At 31.4% G+C, this 19854-nt stretch overlaps 2 protein-coding genes and 1 long non-coding RNA gene across 5 annotated transcripts in view; all 3 read left to right on the top strand.

The window, feature by feature from the left end:
- Window positions 1-323: 323 nt before the first annotated feature.
- Window positions 324-3636, top strand: LOC117172383. Its single transcript, XM_033360245.1, has 3 exons — window positions 324-460; window positions 2892-3267; window positions 3353-3636. Exons 1-3 carry the CDS (start codon window positions 421-423, stop codon window positions 3399-3401), a joined length of 465 nt encoding a protein of 154 aa, XP_033216136.1. The 5' UTR covers window positions 324-420; the 3' UTR covers window positions 3402-3636.
- A 2309-nt stretch (window positions 3637-5945) lies between these two features.
- The window catches only part of LOC117172382, a 30518-nt gene continuing 16609 nt past the window's right edge, over window positions 5946-19854 (top strand). The window contains exons 1-3 of one of the 3 annotated variants that reach the window (XM_033360243.1): window positions 5946-6131; window positions 7062-7461; window positions 7544-7619. In XM_033360243.1, the coding sequence (XP_033216134.1) occupies window positions 6092-6131; window positions 7062-7461; window positions 7544-7589 (486 nt within the window). In that variant the 5' untranslated portion in view covers window positions 5946-6091 and the 3' untranslated portion in view covers window positions 7590-7619. Of the gene's footprint in view, window positions 6132-7061; window positions 7462-7543; window positions 7718-18158; window positions 18192-19854 lie in introns of those variants that run through there. The other 2 variants (XM_033360242.1, XM_033360244.1) reach the window with 2 other exon arrangements.
- LOC117172385 lies at window positions 7828-14834 on the top strand. Its single transcript, XR_004467017.1, has 3 exons — window positions 7828-9201; window positions 11963-12093; window positions 14545-14834. It is a non-coding gene; the product is annotated as an uncharacterized LOC117172385 (long non-coding RNA).

The raw sequence follows: 19854 nt of genomic DNA, 5'->3' as shown, positions 1-19854 counted from the left end.
TATCACACTTAGGGTTGTATTGACCTTAATTAAGCAAACAAAATTTAATTTATATTGATTTTTATTGCTATTCATATTAATTTAAATATAAAGAACAGTTTTATTTCAAAATCAATAGTTTAAATCGAAATTATTACTTTTGTCAATATGATTATGTCCTTCAAGATATATTTTCTTAACCATAAACAATAAGCGAGTAAATCAGACTTGAATTTTTAATCACACGCATGTATTATTTGAAGATTGTAAATGTGAAAACTGTCATTTCTCGGTTCTCCATCGGAATCGCTCGCCTTTTCGGAACGAATTGACGAATGGATAAAAGAAAAACACTTTATTGTATATGATCATTATTACAGCAGATAGTTGTTTGAATAGAACTAAAAAAACGAGAAACAGAAAACTATTACGATTAGCAAGATGAATTTCTGGTCTGCTATTCTTTTTGCGTTTGTCATAGGTAAGTTAAAGTATAAAAATTAAAATTTATAGAGTGATTTACTTTCACCTGTTACAATTATCAATATTGATTAAACGCAAAATTTAGCAAATGGATTTTTCATTTTTTCATTTTGTTGCAATTCATTATATAATTTATGTCGAGTAAGAAACCATTGGGGTTAGGCATTCACCAAAAAGGTTTCCAGTTTTTTAAATTCAAGAATGAATATTTCAAAAGTTTGCGGAATTCTTCTTTATAGTAAAGTTTTTTGTATAGCCCATTAAAAATGCTCCATTAATATTTACTTAAGTTTTAAGGCAAAACATTTATTATTGTGAATAGAAATTTAGGAAAATTGATATTATTCATGCCATGAGTATTAGGAAATGCCTATAATTGTATTATCTTAACATTTAAATTTCACATTTTTGCTCAATATTATTAGCGCGAAAGCAGAATTATTTTTAGAGATTGCTAATGAATAGCAAAAATCCATTACAAAATTTATTTTGATGCGGGAGTGCTAGGGATTTTAAATCGAAAATAGCAGCTTTATGTCAAATTCCTATCAATGACATTTTGAAAACTTGTGTCATGCATGGTTTTTATTTGGTGAAACATAACTGTTCAAGTATTTCAAAACCTAATTTTAATTGTTCAAAAAATTATTATTTGTCGAAACATTTTTTGATATTTTTCAAATGATTAAACTATTTATATTTGCATCACTTTTTACATTAAATCGCGAAATGTTATTATTTTCCGAAAATAATGACACACGTAATAAATATTAATAATGATATTTTTTTCCTTAACATATTTTGCAATTTTCAAGCATTTTTTCACTATAAATTGTGTGAGGTTTGTGTTCTTGGGACACAGTATACTTTAAATGAATTTCAGTTATAAAAGACAATTCGTACAGTTTATACAATTGACCTCTGATGCTTTTAATAAAACGATTGTTCAAACAAATGAATATTTTTAAAATGAATTCGGTTTTGAAATAAAAGAAAACTGAATAAGTAATTTTTACGATTTTAGGGGGAAAGTAATTTTTTTAAACAGATAATTATTGTTTAATTTTTTGTCGATTCGGAAGAAGGTTTTTCTTTAATTATTCATTATGATTTATAATTCACGTATTAGAGAGATCGTTCTTCTCTGGCATCTGAAATTAGTTTTTACTGTTAAAGAACCATTTAATAAGATAATAGAATGATAATTATTATTTATTACGAAAACATTACAAAAAAAGTTTAGTTCTTTGTATTGGGTTTTGCTCAGATAGAGAGAACAATTCTTAACCGATTTCAAAGTTTCTTTCTTAAATCGATTATGTAAGTAATTTAAAATAACTCTATTAGAACTAAGATTTGAAAAAGAGATTCAATATTTTTAATTTAACTAATCCAAAGAAAAAAATTCAAGATTCAAGCCTCCTACTTTGTTTAAACTGTTTTAAATGGCTTAAAAATGTTTAAAATGAGTAAAAATACTTTTCAGGAATGTTTAGTTACATTTATAAAGAAATATCATTTATTTTAAAATTTTTATAAACATTTTAACAAATTTTTAACATTGTGAGCAAATCTAATAAATAAAGTCACTTTTCGGCTATTATTAAATAGATATATCGCTTTCGACTTTAATATATTTTTGAGGTGAAAATTTGGTTGTATAAGAAACTTTGAAAACATTTGTGAAGAGCTCATTATTTGAAGGGCCACACTGGATACGCGTGTATTTTTAAATAAAGAAATGTGGAAACGGTTCGAGGTACTAGTCAGCTTTATCGAACCGTGAAACGAACATCTTGAAAGAAGCATCCACTTCCGAGAAAACCTTTGTCAAAGAAACGACGCTCATCAAATATTTAGGTTTTGATACATAAAGAGTTGCATGGCTTTTTTGTTTGTAAATGAAAGAAAACAAGAAAGTACCTTCGAGTCATTGGCTATCTTGATTGAATCGCGAAAACAGTGCGTCCCCAAAAACGAAAACATGAGCACCCAAAAGGTTTGAATGACTTTTTTATTTTTTAAATATTTTTAAAAAAAGTAAGAAAAAAATAATTTATAAAATAAAAACAAAAATGGATTTCGACCCACTTGTAAATTGAACTAGACCATTATCTTCTCAAGAAGTGTGAGTTATATTTAAAAAATTATTTTAGGGCTTTTCGAAATTTGGCTATTAAACGCCCATATGCAGTGTGGCACTTCGTTTCTTCGAAATCCTTACTGGGCAGAAATATTTGTCAACTCCTAGTTATTTTTCATGAACAAATGTTAAATTTAACATCTTTGAAATTTTTCCCCCTTGTTTCTTCAATAGTATGAGAATTGTGATAAAAAATAATAGGTAAATACTATTAATGAATATAATAGTAAGACAAAAGTGTAATTACCGAAACTATTTTCGCTTATTATTTATTTACAATTGACAGGTTTAGTGAACAAATCTGCCGGCCTTATGATAGAAAATCCACTCCAGAAAACCGTTCAAGAGCAATTTGGTACGATACCAAACTGCAGGGGAGAAAAAGAACATGCTTTAGATGAAATAACTAAAGAAATTTTTTCCATTCGGCACAGTGTTTCCAACACAATAAAGCAATTAGCCACAGAAAGAGTTACAAAGGAAGAACTTTCTGCTTTAGTTACAAATTATTGCCACAGAAATAAGGACATGGAATTCGAATCGAAATTACTTGTTGAAAGTGTGCAGAATTGCTTTGGAAATAGATATCGTCTGAGTAAAGAAAAAAAATTGGAAGCTGAAAAGGCTTTTGTTGATTCTGTTTGTGGAGCTGAGTATGCTTCGTGAGTATCCTAAGTATAATTTATTTTACGTTTAATTCCCTTCTTATGTTTATTTTCAATTTAATTATACATAATTTTTTTCTAGGCTTCACTGGAATTATTTTAATGCTAGATATCCCAAACGAATAGCATAACTGATTCCGCAATCTTAATTATTTATTTCCGATAGCGAACGGTTCACTACCATTTTAAATTTTACTTTCTTTATTAACCATATATTTCATAAAGGCGTCTTATATTTGTTCAAAATGGAAATACATACTAGAAACTAACGATCTAATTTATGATTTGTTTCACTCCCCCGCTGTTTAAAAATTCGAAACTTTGTAAGCATAACCTCGCAAAGATATTAAAATATAAACCCTTTAATCACAGTTTTTTATTTACGAAGATAAATCAGAGTTAGCAGATTGAAATAATTTGAATAATGAGCTATTATTCAGAAGATGAGCGTGCAAGCAATTGTTTAATCGATTCTTTTTCCCTCGGTTGATTAAGAAAGGGTAAGGTCTCAGTATTCCAATTTGACGCAATTTAATATTGTGGGTCTTTAATCAGAGAATTTATTCAGAAACAAAAAATAGGAATCTAAACACACTAGCACTCTAAAGATACAAGAATCTTTGGAATCGGGAACTCCAAAGATACTAGCAACGTTTCCTGCGACGTTTAGATTCAGGGCAGCCCGCGCCGGACTCTCAAATAGGGTGGGGGTATAGGGGGAAAAATTCCGGTCCTTTGTAGTCGGAACGCTCGTACCTACGGAGTGCTCGTATATTTGGTGATCGTATCTTTGGAGTTTGACTATACCCACAACCTACATTCGTAAAACATAATAGTTATAAGACACGCCTACTTGTATATTACGTTCTACAAAAATAACAATGAAAATGTATACAGTTTAATTTTTAAAAAAGTAAGAAAAATAGTATAATATTTAATAATTTGGGATTAGGAATAAACAAACCAGATGCAATCTGCTTAATTTGAAATGAGATTTATCTACATAATATTAATTAAGGGATAATTAAATTAAAACAGTTTTGAAATATTTTTTTACAAATTTGTGTTCCTTTGAGCAAATTAATTTTACTAACTAAAAATTTAACTATATTCCATTTTTGTTTTTAAAACTGATTGTTTTTCGTCGAAAGTTTTGAACTTTTGCATTTAGAGCATAATTATAATTTGGAATAGCAATTAAAAATATTATTAATAGTAATTTAAAGATTGCTAATGTCGAAAATGAGATTTCGTGGTTGTCCGACGGAATCACCCGCATTTCCGGGACGAATTGAGGATTTTAAGCATTTTTTCCTTGAACTTTATTGACATTTTGCATTGAATGAGAATATCAGAAGCTTATTATTTGTCTTTTTATCGCTCAATTCACATAAAAACAAATTTCTGTCAGTCGAGTGGTCAGGCGCGAACGCTTCTGTTCCCACGATAGGCATTATCGCTCGACAAATTAAATAAATTATTATAAATTGAATACCGTTGTAAGATCGATAATCTAGATATGAAAAAGTTGTTAATTTTCAGCTTTAACTAAAAGCACTTTGGCCTGGACATATAGAGATTCTATAGAAAAACTGCTTTTCTGCAAAATATTGATGTGTTTCATACTTATTAAAATAGTTTATTGATTTTCATATTAGCTTTTTTTTTACAAAAAATGACTTTCTTTGTTTGGATAAATAGTAACGTGATAAAATTTTTTATTGAAAATACGCGTCAGAAGAGTTATTACGAAAAATAGCTTTGGCGGAAACAGATGGAAAAGTTTTGAGCAGAAGTTATGCACTTAGAGAATTTCTTTAAACACCTAAAGCATGCAAATATTACATTCTAATAGGCGAAGTATTTTGTTAAACTTCTGGTGTTATACATTCCTTTCGCAAACGTTCTAAATATATTAAAATTAATTAAATCTTGCAACATGACATACGGGGCATATTGTTATAATTCGTGATTATAAACTACAAATATAAAAAATTATCGTTATAAAGGTTTTTAACTTACTACATCTAGTTCTTGAGGAAAGTGGATTCGTTGACTTAATTTTCATATAATTGTAATTTTTTTTCAAAGATATTTATATAAGGTTTTTTAATTATTATAAATTAAAATATGTTTTGGTTCAGACTTAACTTTAAAGTCGAAATAGTGAAGAATAAAACGTGATATAATGCAAGGATTTAGATTATATTTAGGATATTTTAAATATATAATGCATTTTTTAAAAGGTGACGACTTGGTGATACACACAATAAAATTATATTATATAAAAATCTAAAGTGTTATTGAAAATTAAAAAAAAATTTACCGATTAAAGCAGGGGACGATTAAAAGCGAGATGAAAAGTAAAAAGCCCCAAGATCATATTGACGAAATTTGAAAGGAGAATCTTTTAAAATATTTGAAATATCATTAATCAAAGTATAACTTTTAAATTTCATATTACACCACCGTATGGATCGTAGTTAAATAAAATTTAATATTAAAATTAAATTATTGTCACTTTGTTAATATGATTATGTCCTTCAAAATAATCTTCCTTGATCCTAGGGATTTAGCGTGTAATAAGATTTTACATTTTCAATCATACGCACGTGTCATTTGAAGATTGTTAAAGTATAAAATTGAGATTTCTCGGTTCTCTATCGGAATCGCTAGCCTTTCCGCGGCGAATTGAAGAATCGATAAAAGAGGAACATTTGATTGGACGATCATTTTCAAAGAAAGAAGTCGTCGAAAGAGAACGAGTGATCAGTCCAGAAAGAAGAAATTTGAGGAACAAGAAATTATTACTATCACCAAAATGAATTTTGTGTTTTTTATTATTTTTTCATTTCTCTTAGGTAAGTTGAAGTACGAAAAGTTACAATCATGAATATTTATTAAACGAAGAATTCAGGGAATTTATTTTGTGAAACTGGACTTAATCATTTCTGCCATGTAAAGAAAGTTTTGGTAAGGCATTATCCTGACGAAGTCTTCCCCATGATTGAATTTGAGAAGTAAAAGGATTTTTCCCATTTGTCAAAAACTTACAGTAAATTTTTTCTAGATACAGTTTTCGGTAATGAATTGGTATTAAAAATGCCTCAAAATTTACTAAACCTCTGGAAAATTCTTTGAATTCTGTTGAAATCTCTAAAAATCATGTAAATTCTTTAAAGAAATTAGAGAACCCATGAAATCAGTTAAGTCTTGTGAAGTTCTTTGTTTCCCCCAAGTTCTATCAAAATTCTTTGGCTCAAAATTGTTTGAAATAGTAAAACGCTCTTTTAAATCCCTTGAAATTTTCGAATATTTAGAAAATTCTTTGACATTGCTTGGGAATTTTGGAATCTCTTAAAATTCATTTGAATCTTGTAAAGTAACTGAAAGTCCTTTGAAATTTGTTAAGTTTCTTCATCTTCCTTGAAATTGTTCAAATGCGTAAGAAAATCCCTTGAAATAATTTGGAAATCTATAATAAGGAAATAAATATTTCTTTTGTAGTTTCTTTATTTTTCGTACCACTCATTTCAATATTTTGATATTATTTCTTTCCACTCAGATTTTTGTATAATAATTTTCTATAATTATTGCTTCATAGATGCGAAAAAATGATAAGAAATTAATTATAAGAAAATGAGTAAAATAATTATGTCTATACTGAATGTCCTGTAATATTTTTGTGTAAGGACGCCCCAGCGAACTTCGTGAACAGTTACGCAATCGCGTGACCGTAAAGTGACCACATGGTGAATTCATGTTCATTTATTATTTATTTAAATTGACAGGCTTTGTAGAAAAATCGACGAGCCTTAGAATAATGGAGCCAGTCGCATATGCCTTCAAACAACAATTTGGTGCATATATCACCGTCAATCAGTTGGAAGAAATATGTAGGAGAGAAAATGAAGGCTTTGCACATGAAGCGATAAAACAATATTATTCCGAGTTACCCCTTGTCAGGAATCAAATACGGAGGAATTTAATCCGAGGAAAAAGTACGAGCAAAGATGTTTTTGACTTGGTCGAAAAATATTGCATTGGAAATGAAGACATTGAATTTGTAGCGCAGAAACTTTTTGAAGCAGGGGAAAATTGCTTTAAAAATAAAAATCATCCTAGCGAGGAGAGCAAAAAATTAGGTGCAGAGGCTTTCGCTAAATCTATTTGCCTAGAGATGTCTTCTAGGTATGTTTCTTGAACATAATTTACTTGAAGTTGAATTCGCTTATTATTTTTATTTTCATTCAACATACATTTTCTTTTCTAGACTTGACAACGAGTTCAAGCGTACTCCTTTGTATGGAATAAATTAAAGAATAAATAAGATTTTAGGATTTTTCAAGGTAAATATATAATCCGGTATTTGAAATAGGCAAACAAAATTATGTAACATTTTTCTTATTGAGATATTTAAATAAAAATGTGGATTATTTCTGCGATTCAAAAGGTAGTGAATGAATTTGGTGAGAACCAAAAAGGTGCAGATTCTTATCTGCACAGCCACAATCTAAAACCCAAAACAAAATAGTTATAAACTAAGGAGAGACGCCTTGTATATTATATTAAACGAATGTCAACTAGGAATGTTTAAATAATACTAAGTTACCAACAGTGAATAAGTTGGTCCAGGTAGTTGATGGCGTCAACGTCAACTCAGAAAGTGCCTTGTGGAAGGTGCCATTGTATTTCTCCGTACACGAGTTCCAGTGCCCCTACAGTTCCAAAAAAGGAACTGAGCAAATTTTCTCGTTTATTTGTGAAATGATTTTTTTATTTCACATCATACAACAGTTCGTGCATTCTTTGGTTTAATCTTGTATTAAAATTCTGCTTACTTTTCTCAGCTCCTTGGATTACCTGTCGGAGTTTGATGCGAAGTATTTCTAATGATCCAGTAGTTTCAAAATTAGTTCAGAGAGCTTCAAAAAGATCATCATGATCTTGGAGTGATAAGAAACGAATAGATTTATTTTTTTCTCCTTCAATTTTCTCTGCAATAATCCAGCCTAATAAAACTTCTAGATTGGTGCACTGTGATGTAATTTTTTTTAAAAGAGTGATGAAGGTTTTAACTCCCATATCGTCTTGTCCATTGAAATTTTTTATTTATTCAACCGCGTCTGTCGCAGGGCTATTTTCGCTTGTGGTTGTTACTCTTTCATTCGAGCTTTGTGGAAGCCTGTCTCTTGCCAGGATGGCTTCATTTTAGGTTGTTCGTTTTTCGTTCGACAACCTTCGAGGAATCGTAGGTTTAATTTGTTCTTGCCGTAACAACCGTTTTGATTATAATGCTAAGATCGCGTCATCGTAACCTACTTGACATTCCTCATTCGTTCTCCCTTTCGCTTTCGTCCGAAGTAGCCAAATAAAAATTGTTTGCTACAGAGCGAATTTTTTGCTTATGACTATTTATTTCGGGTTCCATGTTAGACATTCGATCCGATAATTTGTTTAGCATGCCAATTATATCTGCATTAGTAGGTAGAAGGGGTTTATTCGCCGTTTCTGACGATGAGTTTTCCTTAATTTCGTCTGTCATTGTGTTCTTCGTATTAGTGTGAGCATCATAGTGCACCGAATTTATAGAGTTTCTTATTTATGTTAATGGATATCGGGTGGTGTATCGCGCCGTGTTATCTAATCTCTATATTGTTCGATACAATGAAATGCTCGCGTAGGCGTACAGTCCTTGACGACGTAAACCGTCCAGCCGGTGACTATTTTCTAATTTAAATTTATTATTTGAAACGAAAGTGCTACAGAACACTGCTTATATGAAATTTGTCCTCTTTATTTAACTCAATTAAGATTCCCAGTAAAGATCTACTGCAATCCCAACGATGCCAACTTGGTTAAGTGACTTCTCGCCTTCGAGACTAATTTTTCAAGACAAGGAACTACTGTGAACCTGCTTAGCTCAGCCCAGTACGTACTTTCCCGATTTTAGTTCCCTATTAGAAAGGTTCTTAATTGCACCTATTTTCTGTTATTTTTTTCTTAATTGCATCTATTTTTAGCCTACGAAGCTATTCCGCTTTATGAAAGAGTCTTTATAAAGCTAGAATATTTATAATTTCCCGTTATCGCTTTACACATGCTCACCAAATGTCCAATCTACTCGCCTATTAGAAATCATTACATGCATACCATTGATATGATTAACGGAGCAATCTTCATTTATTGTTGTCAACCATAAACCCTGGGGTGCTTCACTCGATCTATAACATTACTAGTACCTGTTCAAAAATCAGAGTATGGCCTAACAACCCATTATACGATATTATAACTTTTCCTTTACATTATTACTTAACTTAATATTTTACTGAATTTTTTAATAGTCGCCTGCCCTTGTCACAGAATCTTGTATTCTTTGAAGCAGTAAAGATACATAAATACATAAAGCTAAACAAACTTCAAAACTTAATGAGTTACTTTTAGAATATAAAATACGTTATTGACAATAATTACTTATTTTCACAAGCGTATAATTTTATAATTTCCTTAGGGCTTGAAGTGTTGCATAGTCCGACACACTTTGTATGGTGCAATGAAAAATCAACTTTATTTTCTAAGTAAAATTTTTAGTTTTCTCACCTGATATTTAAAAAGTATTACAAATGAAGTTCAATGTTTATGTAAACTATTACTCTTTAGTATATAAATTATCAACAATTCTATTTCTTTGTGACATCCTATATTCCTTATTTCCGTTTTCTCATTTGGCTACTTGAATGCTGATAGAGTTAACAGAACCCCATCAGAATCTCCAATAGAATAATAAAATATTAATATTTCAGCCTTTCACTAATAAAATAGTCAAAAAATAACTAGCTTATGTCACATATGTCAATTTGTGGAAATTTTGACTAATTCTTTGGCAAATTCAATTTTTAATCATTTAGTCAACTTTTTTCGATTGTTTTCAATATAAAATTATGCTTTCTTCGAAAATGAAATGATTGCTTCTCTTTTATGAAACTTTTATTAGAACAGAAAAAATAACATTCTTGCTCTAAAATAATGAGATTAAATCAATTCGTATCAAACAAATCATTTCTAAAGCTACTTTATCTATGAATTTAACAATGAACGAAGTTAAGGAAATAATTTCTGTAATTTAAACAGACTTTTTCTCGTTGTGTTTTTATGCATTAGTAAAAGGTTTGAAACAGCATTAAAGAGCAACTTTGAAAATAAAAATTTGTGCCTTTAAATATCTTTGAAATTATATTATAATATACGGAGATAACTTTTGTACATTTTTAAAACTTTTTCTTAATCATTTTGTCTCTTTAAATCTACCCAAATTATTATGAAGCTTAAAGTCAGCTGGAAAAAGATTATGCATTTAAAAAACAAACAGAAAATTGAGTAGTTGGAAGGCCATTTTTGAGTTAAAATAAAAATGTTAGCGTTTTATAAAGCAGATAATACAATTTTACCATTATCGATTGTAATTGTTTTAAATTAAGATTATTGATTTTGACAGGTTTTCAGCATTAAAATTTTTTTACCAATTAAAGTATTTAATTTAAAATGTGATTCGAGATCATTTAATTATCTAAAACCTAATACATTTTTGATAAAAAAATAATTTTCAACAAGAAAGTTAATTTTCAATGAAGAAAGGTCTGCACCGAAATAGTTGAATTTTCAACTAAACAAGATAAATTTGTACCCAGAAATGTAGTCGTTTAATTTTCAGTTTAAAAAAAAAACTAATTTTCAAAAAAAAAATTTCAACCAGTTAAATTGAAATTTAAAAATTTGGAAAAATTTGACATTTTTTAAACTATAAAAAAATTTCAGTTCATTTTTCTAAAGGTATCTGGTAACTTTAAAAGACAACAAAATTTTTGTTTGATTCATCTAGATTCTCTTAAAGTAGTCGATGGAAAAAAGTGGGCGGAGTCCATGTCAAATGATAACATAAATTTTCTTCATGGAATAGGATTTGGCTGTAACATACCGTATATGTTATATACTAGTGAGCAAAAAATTACTCAAGCGACCATTATTATGGGACACTGCGTGTCGCACAGTGGGAGGAGATGCATTTTTTTCGTTCAAAAATGTCCCGAGTCTTCAATCTTGGTCGGATTTAAAATTATTTTTTTTAATTAAAGTTCATTAAATTCTGAAGAGCTTGACGCTCTGAACTTTTTCTCTTCTACTTGTTTATTAATAATTTTTTCACTCGAAGTATGGCAAAACTGGAATTTTTCACATAACAATTTTTTACGCTTTAATAAATGATTAGGTGAGCTATCTTCTTCTGTTTCATCATCAATTTAATAAGATTTCGAGATTTTAAATTTCCCTTTTAAAGTAAATTATGCCATGACAATATTAGTTAAGTATGTAAATTTATTTTGTTTGAGATATACTATCGACTACTATCGAACTTCTAATCGGAATATAAATAAAAGCATGTTTTAAAACTTTTTTATAACTAATTGAGTTTTGCATTAAATGAGCACTAATTGACGTAATTTTACCTTGTGTGTATTGAATTATCAGGCGAAAAAGACAAAAATAAAATTCCGATTTTTAAGGGATTTTTTACTTAAACTTCAACTCGTGACAGGAGCCATAAAAATCAATTAATTAATTAAATGTTTCACAAAAGTCATTTTTAGAACTTTACCTTTTATTTGCGCTATTAAAGATTGATTATTTATTACAGGTTCATGAAATAATAATTTTTATGTGCAAGCCTGCTCCTGCCAATTACTTTGGGTAAAGCTCATTCATCGCAGATTTTTATAAGCTTTCCCACAATTGAAAAAAATATTTTCATCTATAGCCGATACTATGGTATGAAAAACTAAATCCTCTAATGAATAAATTTAAAAATTCAATTATTTAAAGTTCAAACCTAAGGAATTATAAATAAAGTTGGTCAACTGATTTCTTGCAATGGAAAAATTTCCCAACTTATGATTTCCTATTATTAATTCAGAAAGTCAAAGTTAATTCAATTTTAATTTAATAGTTGAGATAATTTTCAACCAAGGCAGATAAAAGGACGAATTTTTAACAAAACAGTTGAATTTTTAAACACTGTTAAAATTCAACTAGCAATAGTTTTAAATTTATTTAAATTGCCGAATTTTCATCCGGATAGTTAAATTTTTAAGGCAAAAAGAGGAACTTTTGGGAACTTAGTTAAAAAATGGAAGATTTAATTTTTAAGTTTAAATAATTACTATGCATAAAAAAATGAAATTTAAGTCAACTGAATTCAACGAAAAATATACATTTTCACTAAGAAAGTCAAACGTTAATAACATAAGATACAACTTTAAAGAAAAAGTTGATTTCACAGCTGAACGAAATAAGTTTTTTTTTACCGAAAATCGAATTGTTAAATTTTGAGATAAAAAAAATATTTAAACCAAAAAAAAGTTTTAAGCAGTTTAGTTTAACCAAGGTCAACTATCTTTTAACAAAATAGTGGAATTTTCAACCTGAAAATATGAGTTTCAACAAAAAAGTTAATTTTCTGCCAAACAGTTCAATTTTTTACCAGAATAGTGGAATTTTCAACCGAAAATATGGGTTTTCAACCAAAAGTTATTTTTCAAACAAAATCGACTAATTTTGAACCACATAGTTGAATATTCAACCAAAATTATGAACTTTCAACAAAAAAGCGAGCAAAAAAGTTATCCTTAAACAGATTGTTTATTTTTATACCAAATAGTAGAAATTTCAAGTTACAAAAGAACAAATTTCAACCAAAAAAGAAATGGTTAAATTTTCAGATGAAAAAATTATATTTTAGACAATAAAAAACTAACTTTGAACTAAAATAGTTCCAGTTTTGACTAAAGAGATGAATTTGGGAAAAAATTAATTTTGAAGCAAATAGTTGAATTTTCTGCTAAAATAGTTCAACTTTCAAGCAAAAAGACTAATGTTCTAAAAAAAGGATGTTGTATTTCCGAAACAAAATTATTATTTTTTATTAAGAAAATTTATGATCAACTTCAAACCAAAAAGGATTTCAATAAAAAATGTAATTAACGTCCAAACAGTGACATTTTCAACTAAAATAATAAATATTTAAGAACACGAAAATAAATTTTGTAGAAAGTAATTCAACATTAAAACATGCAGTCGATTTTTCAACCAAAAATAAATGAATTCTTATTAAAAATTGTAACAGTTGATATCTAAACAAAAGAAGATTTTAATTTTTAATAAAAACAAGTTTCATTTTCAACCCAAAAATATGAATTTTCTATCAAAAATATTTGCACTTTTTTAAAACGCAAACAATCATAATTAATTCCAAAAACTCGCACAACCGAATTTTTTACTTATAGGTTTTTTTGGGAGCCTATAAAAGAAACTTATGGGGGTGATATTTGAAAAGTAATATTTTCTTTGTATTCTATGGCCAATTGCATAGAGAAATGTTGAGTTTCATCTTCACTCAGCTAATATTGACGCTTCTGAATAAAACTAACAAACCGTACCTTTTTCTTATCGGAAATATGTTTCAAACTTTATAGGGCTTCAGCCAACACTAAATATAATTTAAAAAAAGAATTTAGTCATGTGTTTACTAATTTTCGATTGTGTAAACAATTTTAATTTGTTTAAATATTTGATTTTTACGTAAGTCGTGAAAGAAACGTATTTTTTGGACCTTATGAGTTCTTTTATTAATTATAAAAATAATTTTTTCTCTTAAATGCCGTAATAGCGTAGTCTTACCAACAGCTCCACAAATTTTTGTGTAGAAATGGGTGTAGAAACGAACAATATATTGACAACTGCGAGTGGATCAACTTTTATTTCTGTAAAAATAATTATTTTAAAAATTAAAATGTGTTTTCTGAAAAAAGATTGCCGTCTGGTGATCTAACCACTAAGCTACTACAGAACCGATAGAGGAACCTTTTTTTTAAATACACGCTTTCTTTAGTGAGGTGTTATTTTTTTTATACATCAATTTTACCAGGAATCTGTAATATCATAGGAGGACCGTGAAAATGGAAAATTAACACTATCGATTCAAGTTAAATCCTCAAATAACAGAAAATTCTTCATGCCTTTTCAGACTAGATAGAACTATGAATTAATTTTTCAAATTAAAATATTTTTTCTGAAAAAGATCTTCTTATTTCGCTCCGCTGGGAATCGAACCCAGGTCTTCCGATTGCCGATCGGGTGCTCTAAACATTAAGCCACTAGAGAGATCAATAGAGGAACCTTTTTTTTAATATACGCTTCCTTTAGCAAGGTGTTATTTTTTAGGTACTTCAATTTAGAAGGAATCTGTACTGTCGTAGGAGAACCGTGAAAATGGAAAATCAGCACTATGGATCTAAGTTAACTCTTCAAGTACCAGAAAATTCTTAACGTTTTTTAAGACTCTAACCATTAAGCCTCTAAAGAGATCGATGGAGGTACCTTTTTCAGAAATACACGCTTTCCTTAGCGTGATCGATTGCTACCTTCTTCTATGATAGTACAGATTCCTTATAAAATTGAAGTATATAAAACGTAACTCCTTATTAAAGACAGCGTGTATTTACGAAAAAAGGATCCTTTATCGGTAAATATGAAGGTTATAAAATTGATTTTCATCAATAAAAAAGAATTTACAACAATATAGTACAATTTTTAAGCCAAGAAAGTAGATTTGTCTAGAAAAATGGTTGAATTTTCAACTAAAGGTTTAGATCTTTAACTAACAAAATGACTTTTGAACAAAGTAATTCATCTTTCAACGAAATCGTTTGATTTTGTACTAAAAGCTATCAGTTTTTTCTTAAAAATTGAATAGTTAATTTTGCAAATAGATTAATCTTTAGCTACTAAATTGAATCTTTAACAAAGTAGTTCCATTTTAATTAAAAGGTTGAATATTAAACTACGAACGATCAATTTTTAAACCTCAAATAAAACCTAACTAAAAAAAATTAATATTCATAAAAGTGATTCAACTTTTAATCAAATAGTTGAATTTCAAACTAAAAATATGCATTTTTCTACAAAAGTATAATAATTATATTTTCAGTTTTGAACATTAATTTTCAGACAAAAGTTAAACGAATTTTCGACAGAATATATAAATTATGAACTAAATAGTCGAACATTTAACCAAGCGATATGTATTCTGAACTAAAAACAAAATAGTAGACTTTCAATTATACAGAGTTTGTTCCATAAGTAGTAGGACTGAATTTCTATAGCCCAGACGGAGCATAAAGGGAGGTTTTTGTAGGCCGGGTTGGTGGAGGAGGATGTACGAAACCAAATGCAAGCTCGACCAGTTTCTTCTAAGCATTTGCGGAGCAAATATTGCGCGAGAAGTAAACACATTTTCAACTCCGTCACGCTCTCAAAATGTACCGCACACTCGAGCAGCACCCGTCAAAAACGCCTGCTCAATATGGTCAAAGTTTCGGTTGCAGACTTTCTAAGCTGAACATAAAACTTCATCCCGCAGCGCTGCTCAAGTGTGCAATCCATGTCTTTAGTTCCTGATATCCCCCACCACTCATCCTGCCCATAAATCCATCTATTGCTCCGTATGGGCTACAAAAAGTCAGCCCTACTACTCCTGGAACTTTAGGAGCGTGAAAGAACCCTACAAAAAGGGTTTACTTTCTATGTGATATATACTCCGCAAATGCTTATAGGTGACTGTTTGGTTTCTGATATTCCTCACCGCCCATCCTACTCTAAATCCCTCTGCTGTCCCGTGTGGGTTCCAGAAAGGCAGTCCTCTTAATTATGGAACTTTGAGAGCATTAAGGAAGTATACTAAAAGGGTTTAATTGCCGCCAATATTTATTCCGCAAATGTTCGGAGGCAACTTTACATGAGTTTGGTTCGCAAAATCCCCCGCCACCTATCATGCCGGTAAATCCTTCTGTTGCTCCATCTAAGCTACAGAAAGTCAGTCCTGCTACTCATGGAACTTGGAGAGCATGAGCGAAGCCTAAAAGAAGGGTTTACTTCCGGCGCGATATTTACTCCGCAACTGCTGGGAGGCAACTGTTCAAACATGCATTTTGTTCCTGAAATTCACCACCACCCATTCTGCTCGTAAAAAACTCCTCCATTACTCCATCTGGGTTACTGAAATTTAGTCCTACTATTTATGGAATGGCCCCTGTAAATAAGTAAATTAAGGTTACTTCATAACATGAGGTTGCTTTAAAGATTTCTTTTAATGTGCCTACAAAAACTATGAGCATCTAGTTGGGCCCCAGCCTTGTATTTTAGCTAGCCGTTAGTTGGGTCCTGATTAGGATGAAAGGACCGAAAAGTTCTAGTCAAGAACTGTTCGGTCCTTAATCAGCATAATCTAGATGAACTTCCTGAAGATAGCGCTGCCTTATATATAATGCATTGATATCTTCAAAACTTTGTATTCACTAAATTATACATCACTAAATGCGTAAATGGCTGCCTAAACTGCACGTGACAGTAAAGTAACTTTCAATTTCATTCAAAGCATCTTGTCTAGACGGATATTGAAAGGGTATTTCCTTCAGGACCTAATTTGGAGTTGTAGATAGACTTTGTCTAAATTCGCGTTGCAGAACTAGTCTGGCTCTATCTATTCTTTCCGATCAGCAGCCAATCTGGCGCAGGGAAAACTAAACGGGACCCTTCCAAATTCCGATCACGAGTTCCCAATGGTTTATTAACAAGTCTAACAAAACGTCTCAAAAACAATATTTATATTTGGTTTATACTTACTCATATACAGAGATCCAACTTCTTCTGAAAGATAATACTTGCACATATGATCCAAAATATCATCGTATCTATTTACTGGAATTTCTTGTATTTGTAAATTTACCAGATTTATCATTAACTTAGCGTCTATAATTTGCCACACGTTTAAGGGACTTGGTGGGCGTTTCCAATCAGAGGATTTATTGTTTATAATTTTTTCAGGCATTGTAGCTTCGAGAATTCAAAGATAAATTGACGAGATGTTACCTTAGTGCAATGTAACCTGGAAACCCCCAATAAAGGCAAGAAACATTAGGGATTTTGAAATAATTTCAAAAATCAAAATATTAAATAATTAATAAGAACAGCTGAAATTATCTAAGTCATTTTATATTTTTTTTAATCGTCTCAATAACAGCTTTGTGGAAGGTGTGAATGGAGTGTGAGCATGGTAGCCTATGAGGTGAGTAGGGTTGTGAGGGGTGGGTTGGGGAGATAACAATTAATTTTCAGCCTTATTGATATAGTTCACATTTAAACGACCATCGTTTTAATCCTCAATCGTGGTTGGGATTCCAACTTTCCATTTCTCGAGAATAAGTCGGCCGACTTATTCTCGGAAATTTGAAGGTTGCAATCTCAAGCCCATAACTGCGATTCAATGTTCCGCATAAGCTCCAACCGTCTAAAAGGACAAAATTCTCGCGAGCCGGACAACAGCAAATTTTCGCCGTATTCCCGTGGGTGAAAGGAGCGGGCGACCAATGACGAGGCTCGATTTGTCCTTCCCACCGCTGGAATGCGCGTGAGTTTGCTCTGCGGTTTAAGAGCTGGGAAAAATCGGCAGGAACACCAGTTAGTACCATCTCGATCGAAAAGCGCAATGGGTCACGGAGAACTCTGCGCTTCCACCGACGATCTCCTGTCAACCTGTACACTTAGCTTCTTTTAATTAAATTAGTTTCCGTTTCTTTAAATTCCAGCCTTTATTTATTCAGTTTTTCACCACGCTTTATTTTAGCCTTATTTTCTCCCAAATATCGGAACCAAAATTAAAGTCCCTTAGCAGTCCGGACGATCATCTCAGGAGTCATCCACAGTTTAAGAACCCAGGATTTCCAGCATCGAGGTAATTGGCGGTTGACGATCACCGCGCTGTCCACCGAACGACCTAGGACAAGGCTCGTTTCGGGAGTTATTACCCTAAGGTGGTAATTTAAGAGCGAGTTCTTCGTGTTTTCGTTTCGGGTACGATGCGCGAAACCCTAGGTTTCCATCCCTTTGCGCGGACCCTTTGGTTCTTTCGATTACGTTTAGAAAGGTTGGTGATGGCTATCTTCTTGTGAGAGTTCATACTACCCAGCTGTGTGTTGGGCATGGCAGCTATATTTGTATTTACAAATGAGGCTGACTCAATATTGTGTAACCCTAGTTGGAAAGTCATAGAGAGCTTCAAAGCGACAGTTGCAGATGATATGTTATTTTTTATAAGAGTGTCAGAGCTCTCGTCGTTAAGCACTTCAATATTCAAAAAAATGGTTACAGATTATTTCCTCTAGGCTCTTTTTTCCTAACGTATTTATCGGAAGGCCGTCTTAGCCAAAAGTTTGGCCTGTCTGGATGCATCGAGTGGAATAATGATGTCTTAGCGGCGTATCGAAACTTTCGCCCTTTTGAACGGCGAACGAAGGGGCGGGCAACAAGGGACAGTACGCTAGTGCCACACTACCGTTTATCAACCTCTCCTGAACGAAAAATTATGTAACATTTGTTGTTTCGATTGGATTTTTAGCAAATACTATGCGGGCAAAGTTATTCGTTATTTTCTAGTAATGTTTATGATATTGTTTTTTAACTTTAAATTGTTTATCATGCCATTGTGCAATGGCAATTAGTCCCCGCAGGAGTTAATTTACTTGTACTTTTCCTTTTTCTGTGTAAGGTATAGACCAAACTTGCAAAAAGTGTTAAATTTGATGTTAATCATTTCGGTTTCTAGACGGGCGATTCAATTTGAACTTTTCAGTTCGATGTATCTTGTTGTCCTTCTTATGTTGATTGAGTTTTTTGAAATTTCTCAAATTAGGCGGTTACCACTTATACGAGTTTTCAGACTTGCGTTTTTTTAGCTTAGCTGCTTCTAGGCTCAAAACTTTGCTGATTTCAACAGAGTCCGGGTCCAAGTCATGCGTGATGAACATATTTGAACCTCTAAGTTTCGAACGATTCTGAAGGATAGCGTTCTTTATCGACTCTGATCAGAATGAAAGCAAAACAGATCTTATTTTCAGAGAGTTGTTTCTTATTGCAAGCCTATCTAGCCATTTAGCCTGCTTTGCGATCTCCATTTTGAGCAGTGACCCCAACTTTGGCATATAGCGTTACTGCGCTTGCGCTAGCTATGCATAAGAGAAACACGATGCGATATATGGTTGCCATGGTAACGGGTTGTCGCATCGTGTTCCTCTTACGTGTTTTAGCGCAAGCGCATTACGTTACATGCTAAAGTCGGGGTTACTGGTCTTTAGATCGGCATTCTCCTTTTCTACAGCATCAATTTTGGCTTCACATCTCTGCAAGCTGACTGTAGTGCTTTACAGGATATTTTTTCTACGGGATTGATTTGAGCTTTGGCCTTTCTTCTAGACTTGACATCAAGCTCTACATCTGCTCGTAGGTCGCCATATTAAAGGTTCGGTGCCAAAGATTTGTTACATCAGCATACGAGCAGGCGTGAAAAGTACAAACCTAAAAAAAACTTTTAATGTGAATAATGTACGAGGGTGGATTGATAAGTTTCCGGCCTGACCAAGAGATGGCGCCACTAGGCCTACCTTGAGGTGGCGTTCTATAGTACCATCCTTAGATAGC

This window comes from Belonocnema kinseyi, chromosome 5 (assembly GCF_010883055.1).
Source record: "Belonocnema kinseyi isolate 2016_QV_RU_SX_M_011 chromosome 5, B_treatae_v1, whole genome shotgun sequence".
NCBI lineage: Eukaryota > Metazoa > Arthropoda > Insecta > Hymenoptera > Cynipidae > Belonocnema > Belonocnema kinseyi.
This window is presented reverse-complemented; position numbering and strand designations above follow the sequence as displayed.